The sequence below is a fragment of the Plecotus auritus genome (assembly GCF_963455305.1).
Source record: "Plecotus auritus genome assembly, chromosome: 3".
Lineage (NCBI taxonomy): Eukaryota > Metazoa > Chordata > Mammalia > Chiroptera > Vespertilionidae > Plecotus > Plecotus auritus.
In genome coordinates, this window is record NC_137772.1 from 96,472,617 (window position 1) to 96,493,432 (window position 20,816).

The 20,816-nt window shown below is 45.5% G+C and overlaps 1 protein-coding gene across 1 annotated transcript in view; it reads right to left on the reverse strand.

Moving 5' to 3' along the window:
- Positions 1 to 20,330, reverse strand: part of DHRS12 (dehydrogenase/reductase 12) — a gene marked incomplete at both ends in the record, with an annotated part of 57,701 nt that extends 37,371 nt beyond the window's left edge. Inside the window, 8 exon segments of the mRNA XM_080660131.1 lie at positions 2,343 to 2,456; positions 2,458 to 2,510; positions 3,510 to 3,548; positions 3,552 to 3,596; positions 18,512 to 18,549; positions 18,820 to 18,839; positions 20,198 to 20,225; positions 20,228 to 20,330. Of these exon segments, the coding sequence (XP_080516257.1) occupies positions 2,343 to 2,456; positions 2,458 to 2,510; positions 3,510 to 3,548; positions 3,552 to 3,596; positions 18,512 to 18,549; positions 18,820 to 18,839; positions 20,198 to 20,225; positions 20,228 to 20,330 (440 nt within the window).
- Between the last annotated feature and the right edge of the window lie 486 nt (positions 20,331 to 20,816).

The window sequence follows — 20,816 nt, forward strand, 5'->3', positions numbered from 1 at the left end:
CTGGGGAGAATCTCCAAGCTGAAAGGCACTGAAATAATCTACTCCAGACCTCTTGGTTCAAGAAAGAGAATATCCATTCAACGTAATCCCTATAAAATACCAACAGCATATTTCACAGATCTAGAACAAATACTTCACAAATTTATATGGAACCGAAAAAGACCTCAAATAGTTGCAACAATCTTGAGAAAGAAGAACAAAGTTGGAGGGGTCACAATACCAGATATCAAATTATATTACAATGCCATTGTAATCAAAACAGCCTGGTACTGGCACAAAAACAGGAATATAGATCAATGGAATAGAACAGAGAACCCAGAAATTAATCCAAGGCATTATGCTCAATATTTGACAGAGGAGACAAGAGCATACAATGGAGACAAAACAGTCTCTTCAATAAATGATGAGGGGGAAATTGGACAGGCACATGCAAAAAGAAAGAAAGGAAGAAAGAAAGAAAGAAAGAAAGAAAGAAAGAAAGAAAGAAAGAAAGAAAGAAAGAAAGGAAGGAAGGAAGGAAGGAAGGAAGGAAGGAAGGAAGGAAGGAAGGAAGGAAGAAACTAGACTCTCAACTTACACAATATCCAAGAATAAACTCAAAATGGATAAAAGAGTTAAATGTAAGTCATGAAACCATAAAAATCCTAGAAGAATCCGTAGGCAGCAAAATCTCAGACATCATCATAGCAGTATGTTTGCCAAGACATCTCCTAGGGCAAGGGAAACAAAGGAAAAAAATAAACAAATGGGACTACATGAAACTAAAAAGCTTTTCCATAGCAAAATAAACCAGCATCAAAATGAAAAGGGAACTCTGTTTGGGAGAACATATTTGCCAATGATACATCTGATATGGGGTTAACTTCCAAAACATATAAAGAACTCATACAGCTCAACATAGGGAAGACAAATAATACAATTTAAAAATGGGCAAAGGACCTAAATAGATACTTCTCCAAAGAGGACATACAGATGGCCAAGAGACATATGAAAAAATGCTCAAAGTCATTAATCTGAGAGATGCAAGTTAAAACCACAATGAGGTATCACTTCATACCTGCCTGATTGACTACCATTAATAAATCAACAAATGACAAGTGCTGGCGAGGATGTGGAGAAAAGGGAACCCTAGTACACTGCTGGTGGGAATGCAGACTGGTACAGCCACTGTGGAAAACAGTATGGAGTTTCCTCAGACAATTAAAAATGCAACTGCCATTTGACCCAGTGATACCACTTCTGGGAATACATCCTAAGAATCCCAAGACACCAAGCAGAAAGAATAGATGCACTCCTATGTTTATAGCTGCACAATTTACAACAGCTAAGATCTGAAAACAGCCCAAGTGCCCTTCAGTAGATGAGAGGGTAAAAAATATGTGGTACATTTACACAATGGAATACTATGTAGCTGTCTCTTACCCTTTGAGACAGTATGGAGGGACCTGGAGAGTATTATGCTAAGTGAAATAAGCCAGACAGAAAAAGACAAGTATCACATGATCTCACTCATATGTGGAATCTAATTAACAAAATAAACTGATGAACAAAATAGATCCCGAGACATGAAAGCATGGAAGAGACTGTGGAATCTCAGAGGGAAGGGGTGGGGGACGAGAAGAGTTTAACTAAAGCACTTGTATGCATGTATGCATGACCCATGGACACAGACAATAGTGTGGTGAAGGCCTGAGGAGGGGGCAGGAGCAGGTGCGGGGGTGGGTGGGTCAAAAGGGGTCAAAGGGGGACATCTGTAATAGTTCCAACAATAAAGATAAATTATATTTTTAAAAAGAAGAAAAAGGAGAACATCCAAAGTGGTTAAAAGCCAGCTACCTTGGTTCTCAAACTTTAGTGTACAGAATCGTCTGGAGGGCTTGTTAAAAAACAGATTTCTTGGCCCCAACCCAGAGTTTTGGATTCAGATGATCTGGGGGTGGGGTCTAAGAATGTGCATTTCTACCAGGCTCCCCGGTAATGTGATGCTGCAAGTCTGAATTTGAGAACCACTGGCGTGGCATAAGATGAGCAGGAGCCAGCCCCAGGTGTCCTGTGTTCTCACAGAATGCCCTTCGTGATCCACCTTCTTTTCTCATGGCTGCACCCTCCTCAGCCCTGGCTGGGAGCCCCCTGGGCTGCGGTTTTTATATTTGCCCTGCCTACCTGAGATGAATTTGGTCTCCTTGCCAAAATGATGTCTATAACGAGCCTCAAGCTTTCCAGAAAAAAAATGTTTCTGGCATTACCACATATTATAAAACAGGGTGTCTTAGGAAGAAAAATTAATGTAGTGAAGGATAAACTTAAAGCAAATGCAATCATGCCATGGACCAAGAGCCCACAATGTTGATCGATGTTTTTCTGATCCTTCTATAGTGTCATCGCTGTCTATGTTTATTTTTCTAAAACAAGAAAACTGCATATAGTAACCCAGAGAATTGGTTGCAATGTTTTTAAAGTCCATCTTCTGTGAGCTCTCTTCTATTGACCATGCAACCTTCATTATTGATCTAGAAATTACCATTGCCATTTCAAAGTAAAAGAAAATAGGGCCAAAGGACCTGTTTCCAAACCTCCGCTGCCACCACCGGTCCCACATTCAAGTGACGACGATGCCAACTGTCCCTTCCCTCCAAACTCCTTCTAGGAAAATGCTACTTGTGCAAAAGGTTGGGCCATGGAACTGTGAAGAGATCTCCAGTTATGAGGCCTTGGCCGGGCAACCTAATTCATAGTAAGATGCTCTGAGAATTTGTCTAGAAATATGTAATCTTAAGTTTTCTAGAAAGCAGCCACATTAAAAAGGTAAAAAGAAACAGGTAACTTTAATAGTATATCTTATCTAACTCAATGTATCCAAAATAGTATCCTTTCAACATGTAATCAATATAAAAATATTACTCATCGTTTTTTCTCACACAATGTCTTCAAAATCAGTTGATTTTTACACTTACAGCACATCTCAACTTGGACTAGCTACATCTCAAATGCTCCACAGCCATCATAGACAGCACGAGTCCAAACCTGGGCCACACTGGTATGTGGAGAACTTTAGAAACTATTTGGGTAGAAAAGCAGCTCAGTTCAAAGTGAGATATCTGGGAGGAACAGCCGGACACCATCCCGCCTGCCTCCTCCGCTCTCTGTGGAGCTCCACACTGTGTTACTAACATTTGCTTATTTGCAGCAGGCCTTCTTTTAGACTAAACTTGTTATTCTCATTTTCCCCTGAGCATCTAGTTTTAATACACCAACCCCTAGATCCACAGAGCTCAGGAATACAGATGTAAAAATTGAACTTTTGTGAAAAATGGAATAGCCTTATCCTCCCACAGCACTTACCCCATGGATGGCCTCTCCCTTTCCCCGCAGACCTAAGCGATGTGTCATTAGATTGAAGCTGGTAAGTGAACCTGATTGCCTGAACAGGCAGCACCGTAAAGATTCTTGCTGAAAGGTCAGCATAAAGAGAGTCGGCCTTTCCTCATGTTTATAAAGCTTTCCAGGACATTGAGTTTATGCTTCTGCTTGAGATTTTCAACAAATTTCTAGATGTTCTTGGGATCAGACAAGTCCACAATATGCAGAAAGATGTTCTAAACCAGAATAGAAAAAAAATTGTAACTCTTTTCTTAAAAAGATATAAATTAAAAATTAAAAATTTCGGAGGAGATCCAAGATGGCGGCGTAGGTAAACACCTAAACTGCTGCCTCGCACAACAATTTCAAAACTACAACTAAAAGACAAAACGTCTATCACCCAGAACCAGGGGAAAGCTGGCTGAGTGGAAGTTCTACAACTAGAAGGAAAGACCAAACAGCATTGAGGGGTGCACAAGCGCTGAAAAGCTGAGGTACGGAGACACGCGAATCGGGCTGGCGACGGGTGACTGGGAGCGCTGCTGTTTTCAACCCGAAGGGAGACAAGCTCCTGATTACTCCGAACTCGTTTCTGGGGAGACGCAGGGGACCCAAACTCCTACGGGGAGAAGCTGGACTGTCTGCCGTGGGGTCGGAAAGTGAGGGAGGCTTGCTTGCAGGGCTGCGCGCAGGAACAATTGTTTATTGTGCTGGGGCGTGGGACGCGGGGACACGGTCGGAGACGCAGAGCCTCAGAGCCGGCTTACTGGCAGCCATCACTGTTTGCCACGCCCTAGCCTAGTCACGCCCTGAGACCCCGCCCTGCACAATCTATAAACCCACCCAAGCTCCAAGCAGCGGCTTTAGCATATGAATGGCCTGCCCTATCGCAGCTTAACCTAGCAAACTTGCAGCCCGGGTCAGACAGCTCCAAAACCTCCAAACCCCAAGCAAAGAGGAGAAAACTGTAGTTCTTGCTGTAGCTCCTGCTGGGTGGCCTCAGACAGTAGCTGACCTGCACCCCATTGGAGATCCAGAAGCCAGTGTACCTAGTGGTCAGTGTGAGACACCAGATTTCAACTCCTCACATCCATAAGTGATACATTCAAGAGGCAGACTCAGTGAGCACCAAAGCCCCACTGAAACAAGTCCTGCACCATAAGCGTATCTCCAGCGCAGCAGTTCTTCCATTATAGACACAGTGGGTCCTCACAGCCAATTGGCCTGGAGGTCAATTCCTCCCAGTGTACCAACAGCAATCAAGGCTTAACTACACCAAGACTTTGCACTCAGCCCACAAAGGGGTGTACCAAAGGCGTCCACCTCAGGTGATTGGGAAGGCTGAGCTACTGGCCCCTATAGGTCACCTACTACACAAAGCCACTCGATCAACATAAGGAAGCAACAAAATGCGGAGACAAAGAAACATGTCACGAATGAGAGAAATGGAGGAAAGCAAACTAATGGACAACATAGAGTTCAGAACCACATTTATAAGGTTACTCAAGAATCTTCTAAAAACCGCCGAGAAACTTGATGAGACCTCCAAGGAGCTTAGTGAGACCTTCAAGGACCTTAATGAGAATGCCAAAAAAATGGAAAAGGACCGGTCAGAAATAAAGCATACACTGTCTGAAATAAAGAATATACAGAAACTCAACTGTAGGTCAACGTACCCCAAGAATTAAACCAAAGATCTGAAATATGAGGAAACAAAAAACACCTAACCAGAAAAACAAAAAGAAAAAATCCAAAAATATGAAGATAGTGTAAGGAGCCTCTGGGACAACTTTAAGTGTACCAACATCCGAATATTTGGGGTGCCAGAAGAAGAGAAAGAGCAAAATATTGAAAACCTATTAGAAGAAATAATGACAGAAAACTTTCCCTACCTGGTGAAAGAAATAGACTTACAAGTTCAGGAAGCACACAGAACCCCATACAAGAGGAATCCAAAGAGGACCACACCAAGACACATCATAATTAAAATGCCAAGGGCAAAAGACAAAGAGAGAATCTTGAAAGCAGCAAGAGAAAAATGGTTAGTTACCTACAAGGGAGCACCCATACGACTGTCAGCTGATTTCTTGGCAGAAACTATGCAGGCCAGAAGGGAGTGGCAAGAAATATTCAAAGTGATGAACAGCAAGAACCTACAACCAAGATTACTCTACCCAGCAAAGCTATCATTCAGAGTTGAAGGTCAGATAAAGAGCTTCACAGACAAGAAAAAGCTAAAGGAGTTCATCACCACCAAACCAGGATTACATGAAATGCTGAAGGGTGTTCTTTAAGAAAAGGAAGAAGAAGAAAAAGGTAAAGATAAAAATTATGAACAACAAAATGACATCAAATACATACCTACCAACAAGTGAATCTAAAAATCAAGTGAATAAAAAATCTGAAGAATAGAATGGACTGGTGAATATAATAGAATCAGGGACATAGAAAGGGAGTGGACTGACAATTCTCAGGGGGGAGGGGGTGTGAGGGGTTCGGGAAGAGACTGGACAAAAAGCTTACACCTATGGATGAAGACAGTGGCGGGGGGTAAGGGCATGGGGTGGGGTGGGGAATCAGGTGGAGAGGAGCTAGGGGGGAAAAAAGAGGAACACCTGTAATAATCTGAACAATAAAGATTTATTTTTAAAAAAATAAATAAATAAATAAAAATTAAAAATTTCAATCTTCATTGTTGAAAGTATTACATATGTACCCCCTTTTCTCCCATTGACCCCTTCTAGCCCATTAAACTAATATTTTTTAAATAAAAAACCCCACATGTACATGGTTTTAAACATTAAGTAGTTCGGGATGATACAAAATGGAAAGTAATAGTCTCACTCCTCAGAAATAAACCGACTATATAAGCTCAGCCTATACAGATTCTGCCCCAATCCTCTTTGCTGGGTGTGTGGTGTTTTTATTTTTTATTTTTTTTTTTGGTTTATCTATTGGTTCTGTGGTGTCTTACCCCCACATACATATATATATTCTCCTTTTTATTCCTTTGTCTTTTATCCCTTATCTTTTTCTCTCTTCGATAGCATTTGTGCTCTCTTTTCTCTGCCCTAACTCTCTTTGCTCAGGTGGTCACTTATATTGGGGTTATTGGTGTTGTGTGTACATTTGTGCTTAGTTACCTTTGTGTTGTGTCTTATTGAGGTGAATTTTATCCTGTCTGGTTAAGGGGCTTGAGAGCAAGCCACATAACCAGACACCTGGAGAGGAAACTCCATCCACGAACAGGTCAATAACACTCCAGACCCAACTATAAAGGCAGGAAGAATGCGGCAGTGAGGGAAAGAGCATGAGTGAGTGAGGGAGTAAAAGAGGAGCGTGTGGTCAGGTGGTGTGTGTGTGTGTGTGTGTGTGTGTGTGTGTGCGAGCGCGCATGTGCATGAGAGAGTGAGTAAGGCACAGTTAAATCCCACAGGACCTTCAGGGGCAGGCTAATCAGGCTCGCCTAACTAGGCAGCTTCTGCTACCATTGCAAACAGTACTGGGAGGCCAGCTTGTCCTCAGAGGCCTAGCCTTTTTGAAGGGGAGAGCTGCTGTAACTGGGTTCCCAGCCTCAACTCCACCCAGAGTGCCCTCAGATAACACCTGGGGCTCTACAGCCACCCCTGCCAGGGACATGCTACCTAGGCTGTGATCCCATAGTCAACGAGGCTCCAGCCACCCTGGGCGCAGGCTCCTGTGAGTTCGGAAGCAGGCTCCCCTCTGACCAGCCCAACGCTTTAGCCCAGGGCACTGCAACCATGTGAACAGCAGACACGTGAGCAGCCTGCTCCTGTCCAAGGAGCAGCAGCCCCCTGAGCAACCCATCCCAGGCCTAAGAGCAGCAGCTTCACGTGGCCTGCCCCTGTCCAAGGAGCAGCAGCTGTGTGAGCAGCCAGTTCCCTCGTCTGAGGAGCAGCAACCACACGAGCAGCTCACCCCATCCGAGGAGCAGCAGCCACTTGAGCAGCCCACCCACTACTGAGGAGCGGCAGCCCCACGCAGCTGGCCCCCCTCTGAGGAGCAGCAACCACACAAGCAGCTCACCCCATCCGAGGAGCAGCAGCCACTTGAGCAGCCCACCCACTACTGAGGAGCGGCAGCCCCACACAGCTGGCCCCCCATCTGAGGAGCAGCAGCCACACAAGCAGACTGCCCATGTCCAAGGAGCAGCATCCCTGTGCAGTCGCACTGGTCCAAGGAGCAGCACCCACATGCAGCCTGCACCTGTCCGACGAGAAGGAGCCGGGTGAGCAGCCCGTCCCTGTCCGAGGAACATCAACAGCACGAGCAGCTCACTCCCACGCGAGGAGCAGCAGCCGCATAAGCAGACCACCCCCCATCCGAGGAGAAGCAGCTGCATGAGCAACCCGCACCTGTACAAGGAGCAGCAGCCCTGCAAGCAACCTGCCCCTGTCCAAGGAGCGGTGGCATCACGAGTAGCCCATCCCATCTGAGGAACAGCAGCAGCATGCAGCCAGCCCCCATCTAAAGAACAGCAGGCACGCGAGCAGTCCGCCCCTGTCTGAGGAGCAGCAGCCACGTGAGCAGCTGGCCCCCATCCAAGCAGCGGTGGACGCGAGCAACCCATCCCCATCCAAGCAGCAGCAACCTCATAATCAGCCCACCCCTGTCCAAGGAACAGCAGCTATACGAACAGCTTCCCCCACCAGCCAGCGGAGGCACCACTGCTGCGAACAGCACCCACCAGAGGAGCCGCTGCCAACTGAGAAGCAGCTGCTACCGTAACTGCCCGGGGAGCAACCGCAGCCAGAGAAGCCACTGCCACCCAAGGAGCAGCCCCTGCACAGCTCGACAGCTAGATCAGTCGGTGAGACCAAAAATGGGTAGACAAAGATACCTCCAAAGGAAAGAAAAGGAGGAATCACCAGAAAGGCAGCTAAGTGAAACAGAGGCATGCAATATGTCAGAAAAATAATTCAGAATAAGGCTCATAGAGTTCTTAAACCGGATGGAAGAAAAAATCAACACCTTATGTAAGAATCAAGAAGAAATGGATGAAAAAATCAACAACTTATGTAAGAATCAAGAAGAAATGAAGAGTGATATAGCTGCAGTAAAAAACACCATGGAAAGTTTCAGCAGTAGACTAGGAGAAGTGGAGGACTGAATTAGTGAACTAGAAGACAGGGTAGCAAAACACAGCCAAACTGAATTGCAACTGAAGAAAAATATTAAAAGACAGGAGGAGAGCCTAAGGGAGCTATGGGACAACATGAAACGAAGCAGCATACGAATAATAGGGGTGCCAGAACAACAGGAAGAGGAACAAGGGTTAGAACTATTTGAAGAAATAATGTCAGAAAACTTCCCTGATGTGTGGAAGAAAAAAGTCACACAAGCACAGAGAGTCCAAACAGGATGAACCTGAAAAGACCCACACCAAGACACATCATAATTACGATGGCAAATATTCAGGACAAAGGGAGAATCTTAAAGGCTGCAAGAGAGAGACAGAAAGTTACATACAAGGGAGCTCCCATTAGAATATCAAATGATTTCTCAACAGAAACACATTAGGCCAGAAAAGAATGGAAGGAAATTTACAAAGTGATGCAAACCAAGGGACTTAATCCAGGAATACTCTATCCAGAAAGGTTATCATTCAAAATTGAAGGGGAAATAAGGAGCTCCACAGACAAAAAATTGCTAAGGGAGTTTATCACTACCAAGCCAGCAATGCAAGAAATGCTAAAGGGACTGGTGTAAAAAGAAGAAATAAAAATGGTAAGAAGGAACACAGACACAAAAAATAAAAATGGCTACAAATAAGTTCCTTCCAATAAAAACTTTAAACGTAAATGGACTAAATGCTCTAATCAAAAGACATCGAGTGGCTGAATGGATAAAAAATATGACCCATATATATGCTGTCTACAAGAGACCCACCTCAGAAAAGGGTACTCATACAGACTGAAAGTGAAGGGATGGAAAAACATCTTTCAGGCAAATGGAAATGAAAAAAAAAAGCTGGGGTAGCAATACTTATATCTGACAAAATAGACCTCAAAGTGAAGGCCATAACAAGAGATAAGGAAGGCCTCTTCATAATAATAAAGGGATCAATACAACAACAGGATATAACCCTGATAAACATATATGCACCCAACGCAGGAGCACCCAAATACATAAAAAAACTCCTGGAAGATATCAAGGGAGAGATCAACAACAATACAATCATAGTAGGGGACTTTAATACACCACTGACATCACTGGATAAATCCTCTAGACAAAAAACCAGCAAGAAACAGCAATTCTAAATGACACACTAGATCAGATGGACTTCATTGACATCTTCAGAGCAGTTCACCCCAAAGCCACGGAATATACGTTCTTCTCAAGTGCACATGGGACATTTTCAAAAATAGACCACATATTGGATCACAAACAAAGTCTCCCCAAATTCAAAAAGATTGAAATCATATTAAGCATTTTCTCAGACCAAAATGGCATAATATTGGAAATAAACTACAATAAAAACATTCCAAAAAATTCAAACACTTGGAAGCTGAATAGCATGCTATTAAACAATGATTGGGTTACCAATGAGAAGTAGTCATCAAAAAGCTTCCAGCAAACAAAAGCCCAGGGCCAGATGGCTTCACAGGGGAGTTATACCAAACATTCAAGGAAGAACTAAAACCTATCCTCCTCAGACTATTCCAGAAAATTCAAGAGGAAAGAACACTTCCAAGCTCATCCTATGAAGCCAGCATCACCCTAATACCAAAACCAGATAAAGATAACACAATGAAAGAGAATTACAGGCCAATATCCCTCATGAACATAGATTGCAAAATCCTCAACAAAATTCTAGCAAATTGAATCCAGCAGTACATCAGAAAGATCATACACCAGGACCAAGTAGGATTTATCCTGGGGATGCAAGGATGGTACAATATCCGCAAATCAATAAACGTGATACATCACATAAACAAATTGAGAGATAAAAATCACATAGTCATATTAATTGATGCAGAAAAAGCATTTGACAAAATCCAACACCCTTTCTTGATAAAAACTCTCAGAAAGGTGGGAATAGAAGGATCATACCTCAACATAATAAAAGCCATATATGACAAACCCACAGCCAACATCAGACTCAATGGACAAAAACTAAAACCATTTCCCCTAAGAACAGGAACAAGACAGGGATGCCCACTCTCACCACTCCTGTTCAACATAGTGCTGGAAGTACTAGCCATTGCAATCAGACAAGAAGAAGAAATAAAAGGCATCCAAATTGGAAAAGAAGAAGTAAAACTGTCCTTATTCACAGATGACATGATATGTATATAGAAAACCCTAAAGACTCCATCAAAAAATTATTAGACTTAATAAATGAATTCAGCAATGTAGCAGGATACAAAATTAATGCCAAGAAATCTATGGCATTTCTATACACCAATAATGAACTTACAGAAAGAGAGACTAAAAAAGCAATCCCATTTACCATTGCACCAAAAAAAATTAAGATACCTAGGAATAAACTTAACTAAGGAGGTAAAAGACCTATACACGGAAAACTACACGACACTGAAAAAAGAGATAGAGGAAGACATAAACAGATGGAAGAACATACCATGTTCATGGATTGGTAGAATCAACATCATCAAAATGTCCATACTACCCAAAGCAATCTATAAAATACCATATTTCACAGACCTAGAACGAACCTTCAAAAAATTCATCTGGAATAAAAAAAGACCCCAAATAGCTGCAGCAATTGTGAGAAAGAAGAACAAAGTAGGGGGGATCTCAATACCAGATATCAAGCTGTATTACAAAGCTACTGTTCTTAAAACAACCTGGTACTGGCACAAGAACAGACATATAGATCAATGGAATAGAATAGAGAACCCAGAAATTGACCCAAATCACTATGCTCAATTAGTATTTGACAAAGGAGGCATGAACATACAATGGAGTCAAGACAATCTCTTCAATAAATGGTGTTGGGAAAATTGGACAGATACATGCAAAAAAAAATGAAACTAGACCACCAACTTAGACCATACACAAAAATAAACTCAAAATGAATCAAGGACTTAAGCATACGATGGGAAACCATAAAAATACTAGAGGAATCCACAGGCAGAAAAATCTCTGACATATGCCAAAACAATTTCTTCACTGATACTGCTCCTAGGGCAATGGAAACTAAAGAGAAAATAAACAAGTGGGACTATATCAAAATAAAAAGCTTTTGCACAGCAAAGGAAACCATCAATAAAACAACAAGAAAGCCCACTGCATGGGAGAACATATTTGCCAATGATATCAACGATAAGCGTTTAATCTCCAACATTTACAGGGCACTCATGCAGCTTAACAAAAAGAAGATAAACAACCCAATCAAAAAATGGGCAACTGATCTAAATAGACACTTTTCGAAAGAAGACAGAAGGAAGGCCAAGAGACATGAAAAAATGCTCAAAGTCACTAATCATCAGAAAGATGCAAATCAAAACAACAATGCGGTACCATCTCACACCTGTCAGAATGGCTATTATCAATGAGTCAATAAATGACAAGTGCTTGCGAGGATGCGGAGAAAAAGGAACCCTCGTGCACTGCTGGTGGGAATGCAGACTGGTGTAGCCACTGTGGAGAACAGTATGGAGTTTCCTCAAAAAACTAAAAATGGAACTCCCATTTGACCCAGTGATCCCACTTCTAGGAATATATCCCAAGAAACTAGAAACACGAATCAGAAAGGATATATGCACCCCTATGTTCATAGCAGCACAATTCACCATAGCTAAGATTTGGAAACAGCCTAAGTGCCCATCAGCAGAGGAGTGGATTAAAAAACTGTGGTATATCTACACAATGGAATACTACGCTGCGGTAAAAAAGGAGTTCCTACCATTTGCAACAACATGGATGGAGATGGAGAGCATTATGCTAAGTGAAATAAGCCAGGCAGAGAAAGATAAATATCACATGATCTCACTCATTTGTGGAATATAATGAACAACATAAACTGATGAACAAAAATAGATCCAGAGACAGAGAAACATCAATCAGAATGTAAAACTTCAGGGAAGGTAGGGGACAGTGGGGGTAAAGGGGAGAGATCAACTAAAGTACTTATATGCATGCATGTAAGCCTAACCAATGGACACAGACAACAGGGGGGTGGGGGCATGAATGGGAGGTGGGGGGTAATGGGGGAATAAGGACACATATGTAATACCTTAATCAATAAAGAAATTTAAAAAAAAAGAAATAAACCATTGTTTCCAGTTTCTTGTGAATCACCCAGAAGTATTTTAAAATAATATAATATAATATCATTTATATTATTTAAATATTTTAGACATATATTTTAAGCATGCTCTATGCACATATATGAAGCACTATATTATACATTTTAAACATACTGTATATGTGATTATACATATGTATATGTGTATGTGTGTCCCCTTTCCATACACATAGGATCAGACTATACATTGCTCTACATCCTTTTTCACTTAGCAATATATTTTGGAGGTGTTTTTGCAGATGTTATTTCTTTTAATGGCTACATAACATGTTTTGCGTGGATGAGACATAGTTTTCTACTGCCAATCATTTAGGGTTATTTTTTTTGTCAAGATTTTGCTCTTAAGACAATATCTAAATCACATCGTAACTCTAAGAAGACAACTTAATCTGTGACTCAGTCCTTACTTATGGTGCATTCAATTTCTGCCTGGTGTTATGGTTATCCCTGGACACAGCTCCCTCCTCCATGACACTTAGAACTTGATGGAAGAACCACATCAAATGCCCCCTTTTCCCTTGTGGTGGGACACACGCTCATACATGTCGATCATTAATGCCCTTTTTCTCTATACCCAGCACATGAATCAAACTTGTATTCTCAGCATCCAGTGAACACGAGGATATCCCCTCTGAGCTCCTCACCCACCCCAGGCAGAGATTCCTGCTGCTGCAGAGAGCTGAGAACTGAGCCTACAGCAGCCACAAGTCCTTTGATAAATCAGAGAGTTCAGCGCCCTACCTCAATTTCTTCTTTAACTGAGCCACAGAATCCAAGGCTATAGTCAGAATTTCTTTCTACTGATCTTAAAACATTATTTTCTCACCCTGAGACGGAGGCTCAGAGAATAAGAAAACAGAGAAAACCCACATTTTCATGACTCAAAGTCTGTAGTCTGCTTGAATACCATATCCAGCTTAAGCCTGGCACAACTGAATTTCCTCTACCTTCAAAGGATAGGAAAAGCTTGTCTACTCAGGACTAGGTTCTTTTAAAAAGCCGATGGAGGCCCTTGCCCAGCCAGAGTGAACACAGGCTGCTGACTCACACCTGAGCCTTCTCCATAACCACCTGAAACTCCCTCCCACCCACAGTGCTGGTAACACTCATACAAAACCCAGGTTCAAAAAGCAGCAAAAACAGGTAACTAAAATCAATTCTACTTTCAACATTCACAACCTCCCTGAGTTTTCTGGAAGCACCCGGGGTGTCTCGGCATGAAAAGGGGGTAGCGGCAGAAAACAGAGACTCACTGTCCCAGACAAACCAACCAGAGAGCCTGGTGACAGAAGCACCAGGAAAAGATGAAGGAAATCATCTGTCTCCCCCTGGGAGGAAACAGGAGGCCAGAAAGCACCCAGAAGGAGGGCCCGGCAGCTGCTGTGACCAGGGGGAAGCACTAGGAACAGATGTGATACATGTGTGTATAAACCCGGACGCTGACTATCTGCCTATGGCAAGGCCTGCCCTAGGAGCCCCTGGCCCCCACTGTACTATCTCTAAACTCTGGATATTGACATTGGTTATGAAATTGGACAAAACGCACTGAATCTTTTCTGTGGATGAGCCACCATCTAGCTGCTGTGGCATCTAGGAGCCATGAGGTGACATCATGGCAACCCCTCTACCCTTGTCAGAGGGTGAGTCTGATGAGCAAATGGGAAACAGTACCTGAAGGTGCCCTCGGAAGTAGATATGGCCATGTAGGAATGAGGGGGTAGTTAATATCAATGTTGAGCACTCAGGAAGCTAAGCCAATAATTCTCAGGAAGTTGGAAATCCACATTGACCTGGGAGAGATGGCGAGTAGAAACCCCTGTTTTTTATCTTGGTGTTTTGATGTTGATGGGAATTCCCACAAGACCTGGGGCACACTTACAGCACCTTCTAGCCACATCAGGAGTGTGACAGGAGTTAAAGTGTTGCCCAGGCACTGCAGCTCTGTGACCTTTCTCCTCAACCCTTTAATTCCAGTCTAAACATGAGAAAAACACCCCCCCCACCCCGCCCAACTGAGGGGATTTGTCTGTATACCACAAAATGCCAGACCAATACTCCTCAAAACTGTCAACATCATCAAAAACTAGGAAAGTCACAGACACTGTCACAGCTAAGACGAGACAAGGAGGCATGATGACTGAATGCAATGTGGTGTCCCGGATAGACCCTGGGTACAGAAAAGAGGCATTAGGTAAACACTAAGGACATCTAAGTAAGTAAGGACTGCAGTTAATAATAATGCATCAATATTGGCTCATTAGTTGTAACAGATGAACCACACTAACATAAAATGTTAACAAAGGGGAAACTGGGTCTGAGGTCAGTGGGAACTCCACTATTTTCACAACTTTTTTTGTGTATCTAAAATTATCCTAAAATTTAAAGGTTATTTTAAAAAGTGTTGAGCAAGGAGACAAATGTCTGGTGTCCTTCCACCCGGGCAGCGGGACAATCATGAACTGCACTGAGAAGCTGGGGAAGCAGGCCCGCTCTGCAGAACCCCCGGGGACACCGAGCCAGGGACAGTGGCTGCTGCGCGGGAGTGTGCTCTGTGACGAGTGTTCCTCCCCGCAAGCTGTGTCACACACACTCTCCAGAAAGAGCACCAGGGCAGGACAGTCTACACGCCTGATCTGACCAGGCCGGGGTGTACAAGCAGCTGATTCCCACCAGACTGTGCCTTCCCTGGTGCCCAGCTTGCCCACGCTCACCTGAGCCAGCTGGCTTGCTGCACACCGTGCCCAGGCCCTCCTGGCCAAGGGGCCATCGCTCTTTGATGGCCACCTGACCATGCAGCCAGGACCAGTCCCTCCAGTGCGCTCCGTGCTCTGCCACACGCTCCTCTCTCTGGGAGCTTGCTGACTTCCAACTGCCAGCAGGGCAGGGCAGAACTAGGGAACTGAAGCAGAGAATGTAAGGTTGGGAGGGGTAACATTAGTATAAACAATATTGAAAAAAGCAGTAATTGATTGAGGGTTGTATGTCCTACAATAAACACCCTCAACTTCCCAGGTCATAGCACTTACATGTTGTGTCCGTAAGGGTCTAACAGCGACCTCTGTCAACAGAGGTAATGAACGCAGGGTGAAACTCGATGGGACTGCAGAAATAACCGAGATCAGTCAGGGCAGGAAGCCCCTACCAGCCTGAGGCTGGGGGAACAACAGAGGAGCTGACAGGAACCCAAGCCAGGAGCCAAGGTGGCCACCAGAAGGAGGAACCAAAAAGGAGGTTCTGCTGTTGCTGCACAAGCCGAATATCCTGCTTCTGCCTTCCTCCACTGCCAAGCTTCCTGATACCCCCATGGGCCAACCCCGCTTCCTCTGATACCCCCATGGGCCAACCCCGCTTCCTCTGATACCCCCATGGGCCAACCCCGCTTCCTCTCATGGCCCCATGGGCCAACCCCGTTTCCTCTGATACCCCCATGGGCCAACCCCGCTTCCTCTGATACCCCCATGGGCCAACCCCGCTTCCTCTGATACCCCCATGGGCCAACCCCGCTTCCTCTGATACCCCTATGGGCCAACCCCGCTTCCTCTCATGGCCCCATGGGCCAACCCCGTTTCCTCTGATACCCCCATGGGCCAACCCCGCTTCCTCTGATACCCCCATGGGCCAACCCCGCTTCCTCTGATACCCCCATGGGCCAACCCCGCTTCCTCTGATACCCCCATGGGCCAACCCCACTTCCTCTCATGGCCCCATGGGCCAACCCCGTTTCCTCTGATACCCCCATGGGCCAACCCAGCTTCCTCTGATACCCCGATGGGCCAACCCCGCTTCCTCTGATACCCCCAAGGGCCAACCCCGCTTCCTCTGATACCCCCATGGGCCAACCCCGCTTCCTTTCATGGCCCCATGGGCAACCCAGCCAGAAGCTGGCTGGTGTGGGAGCTGGAGAAACCCATCACAGGGTCCACACCACCCACTCCCCCTCCCGCTCCCACTGTGACACAGCTGGGCAGGCAGGCCCAGGGCGCACACAGGCTTCATGCAGAGTGTTTGTTAATCACTCGAACCCCCCATAGGACTATGAGGGGCTGTATCTGTCTCTATCATTTCTATCTCCAGCTCCTAGCACACTGCCTGACATATAGTTCACACTCAGATATATGTTCAACAGTGAATAAAGTAGTATCATTCTTATTTTTCAGATGAGAAAACAGGTTCTGGGAAGCTAAGAATGCTGTCCCAGCTCACAAGGCTAGTGAGTACAGACCCGGGACTCAATTCAGAAGCCAGCTCCCCGCTTCCCACCTCCCCCATGTGGGGCTGTGCAGAGGGGCCTGTTTACAAAGAGGAAAGAGCAGCTGAGCCCTGGCAGAGCCTAGAGGACACATCGAGTCAGGGAAACCACACCCACAGGATGCAAGCTGGACCTCCAGGCTCTCAGTGCTGCAGAGACACAAAAGAGGAGGGAATTTCCCATCTTCTTGTTTAAATCTGTTCTTATGCATGTATGTGAAGGGGGGTGGGCAGGAGGTGAGGAACTCCCTATCTCCCCACCCCAGGAAACATGTTTGCTCCCCTTTCAGAGCTATATTCTTCCCAAAGATGGTGGAGTTGGCAAAAGGATGGCTCAATATTATGAACAGGACCATATTGTCATCTTTTCCCATTTGAATCCACTTCGTAAAAAATGTGGCCCAAACCACAGTGGGCTGGGATCCTCCTCTGCTGGTGGCCTGAGATTAATATTCTTGCTGCATCTTATAGCAGCACAACCCAAAGTTATCAGCAGGCAGACAGCCAGCATTCAGTCTCAAGAACTGCAGCCCAAATTGCGGGGCACTTGCAGGCAAGGTTTAGACACCTTGCTCGCGCCAGCACTAAGCCTCTGTAAGTCATCTAATGGCCTGAGACTAGGGGTTTCTGGTGAGAAGGGAAAGGAACAGCTAATCTGAAAATGCTATTGAGAAAAGAAATAATAATCTTCATGAGCAGTTGCAAAATATTCTATTCTAGATTGGGGGGATTCTTTTTTCTTTGGCCATGGTCCAAGCCTGAGGGATGGGGGTGCTGTCTGCCCAATCCCAGTCCCCTCCCATGGGCCCCTCAGTTGTGGGCAGTTAGTGAAGCAGGTTCACAGGTGAGAGGAGGAAACTCTGGGGGTGTAGAGGTTGGGAGGGAGGTTGTTCTCTAGTGACAGTGAGGGGCTGTGGTCACTGAGGGCCATCCCCAGGGGCCCCTTCTCTCCACTTGACAGTGGGGTTCAGGTTTCCCACCCAGGACCAACTTCATGGGGTACAACCTGTGTAGGTGCGCAGACCCTGCTTTCAGAAGGTCCCTGTGCTTGTTTTAATGCTCTGCCTTCGGTGTCTTGAAATTCTTAATTTTTACACAGGGCCCCACATTTCTATTTTGCACTGGCCCCACAAATTACGCAGCTGGTCCTGGTTCCTACTCTCTCAGAGGAGGAGGTCCACAAAATGTGAGCCAGGTTTGGGAGCTCTTGTCAGAAAGCGTCTCTCAGCAAGGCCAAATGTTTGTTGTCCCTCCTTATTGGAAGGCCTTCGGGTCGGTTTACAGCTTGGCTCCAAGCCCCTGAGCCTCCCTCCCTTCATGTGTCTCAGTCAGTGATGTGGGCCCTTCTGGGCGGAAGGAGGGCCACTGTCTGGTGTGATGTCTCGGCAGCAGGGGTCGGTCCCTGACTGCTGACCTCACGGCAGCAGCTCAGGGTGTGGGGTCAAACCTCACAGCCCCAATTATCTGGGGTCAGACCCAGCTTCTGAAAGGCTCCAGCTTTCCATTGGCTGAGGCTGTCTGCACAGCGGTAGCGCCGAGAAGCCATTGCCAGCAGAGGGCACTGACCCCAGGGGCATGAAACCCCAGCAGGAGGGGCGAAGAGTGGCTCACCTGGTTACCACTCTCCCTGATGACCTCACCTTTGGCACCTTCGGTTCAGTCTTGATAGCAACAAACCAGACAACCCAGGTGAACTGTGCCACCTGGTGGAATTCTACAAAACACTGTGAGTTTTAGGGCTAGCTATAGCTACGGAGACCAGCTTTTCCAAATGAAGAATTAAGACATATGGACTCCAGAAAGAATACTCAAAACTGAGACTATTCTGGCCATCTAAACGGATGGTCCCCACTGTTAGAGCAGCAGATGTAACAGTTTGGGTGGTCCTGGAACCTGCACCCCTGCCTGTCTGCACTGACAGTGCATCTGGGATAATGTCCTGGTGTGGGGAAGAGTCTGAACACATGAAGGGTAAGAAGTGTTGGTCACATCCCTAGCATCTCCCATAGTACCCAACACAGAGGTCTCAACCTGGCTGTACTTGATACTCACCTGGGAGTTTTTAAAGCTCCAGTTAATGGACCCAGGCCTGGGTATGTTTTCAAAGCTCTCTAGGGGTGTCTAATGTTGAAAACCACTGGCCCAACATGTTGCAGGGACTCGAGTGGTTGAAACCATAAATGGCACTCAGACTATTCCAATGAAGGCCATAATATCATTAATCGAGGTTTGTGTAAAGAGGAATCCCTCGGCTGGGGCACTTAGGAAGTAATCATTACAGAACCTGTTTTCCTCACTGAAATAGCCTGCTTTATTAAGTGGGGCCTGTTTCATGAGAAGCTACAGGTAACCACGCCACCAGCCCCTGTCCTCGCTGCCCCTCCCCACAGCGCTTCAGAGCACATTCCAGGTGCTAAGATGCAGTGAGTCCTCATCTTGCCTTGGGAGATCATTTTACAGCTCCAAGTGGTATAATATTCTTCTGGAAAATGCCCAACTTGATTTTAGAGAGAAAAATAAAACATCTTAAGCATCCTGAAAAGTGATAAATTTTCAACCTGTTTTCCCAGTTTCTGCTGGTACATCCATTTTTCCTGAAGAAGAGGCTCTGGAGAGTCATGGCAGACTTTTCTAGCCACCACAGTTGCATTTGGTGACCAGGGCAGTTGAGTTCATGCAGGAAATTCTGACATTGACCCAGACAGAGACTTCAGCTGAATAAATAATTTATGGGCACCTAGACAGCTTCTGCACAGAATCCAGGTTAGGGAAGTGAAATAGGAGGCGCTTTCTGCCTGCTCTAACCCTGCAGGCTGGACATCAGGCCACCAGGAAAAAGGGAGGAAGTCCAATGCACTCCCCCTTCCCGGTATTCTGGGGGCACTGGTTCCTCCCTAGTGTCCACAGCCAAATTGCAGTGGACTCCCAGTCTCCGCCCCACCCCCTTCTCATAAAGAAGGTATGAGCTGGGCACAGGTATCCACATTTTAAAAGCTCCACTGGTGACTCTGATGCCCAGGGTTGGCTGGAGCCTCTCATTGTTCTTAATCAGAAAGCACTGTGACTTGTGGATGGGACCCCAGCTCTCCTGTGAATTAATTAAATGTTGAAGAAAGGCTTCTCCAGTCACTCACTGTTCACCTCTTGGTTAAAGCTCAAGGCACAGCTAAGAAAGCTGGCAGCTGTGCTGATTGCCATGCAATAAGGACTCCTGGCCATGCTGGCAAGACCCTTCCTAACCTGCCTGTGACGTGGGCACTCTCCCTGGTGTGGACAGGTTGAAGGCTGGCACCTCACTTAGCTATCTCAATGGCAGTTGCTTTTCAATGTGACTGTTCCCTCCATTGATCAAGAAGGCTCTTTCAGGAACTTGGACGTCTGTGGGGGCCCTACCCAGAGTACGCCAGATGTTCAAGGCCAATTTGAGCATGGGAATCCTAATCGGGATGTTCAAGTCCAAGTTGCCATAGGCAGGTGCAAAGACACAGCAGTTTCACTGTATACACTGCAAAAGCATGCCCTTCTATAACCCAAAAGATTGAGATTACTATTTGGCAAGAAGCCTCCTTTGTCTAAGTTAGTATAAAGTATGTTATGACCAGCCAGTGTGGCTGGCTCCTGTATAGCTCCTATGTTGGGGGCTATGTTGTAGGAAAGATGTATTACTGACCAGCCGGTGCTGGCTATTTTTGCTGGGATGGCTCCTGTGTTTGCTACTGTATTAGTAAGAGCTACCTCTACAAGGCTACTTTAAAGAACTGTTTTTGCCTAATGGTTTCTTAGTAGCAATGACTACTTGGGCTACAATAAAGACTCTCTTATATATCCACTAGAGGCCCGGTGCACGAAATTCATGCACGGGGTTGCGGCGGGGAGGTCCCTCAGCCTGGCCTGCACCCTCTCCAATCCGGGACCC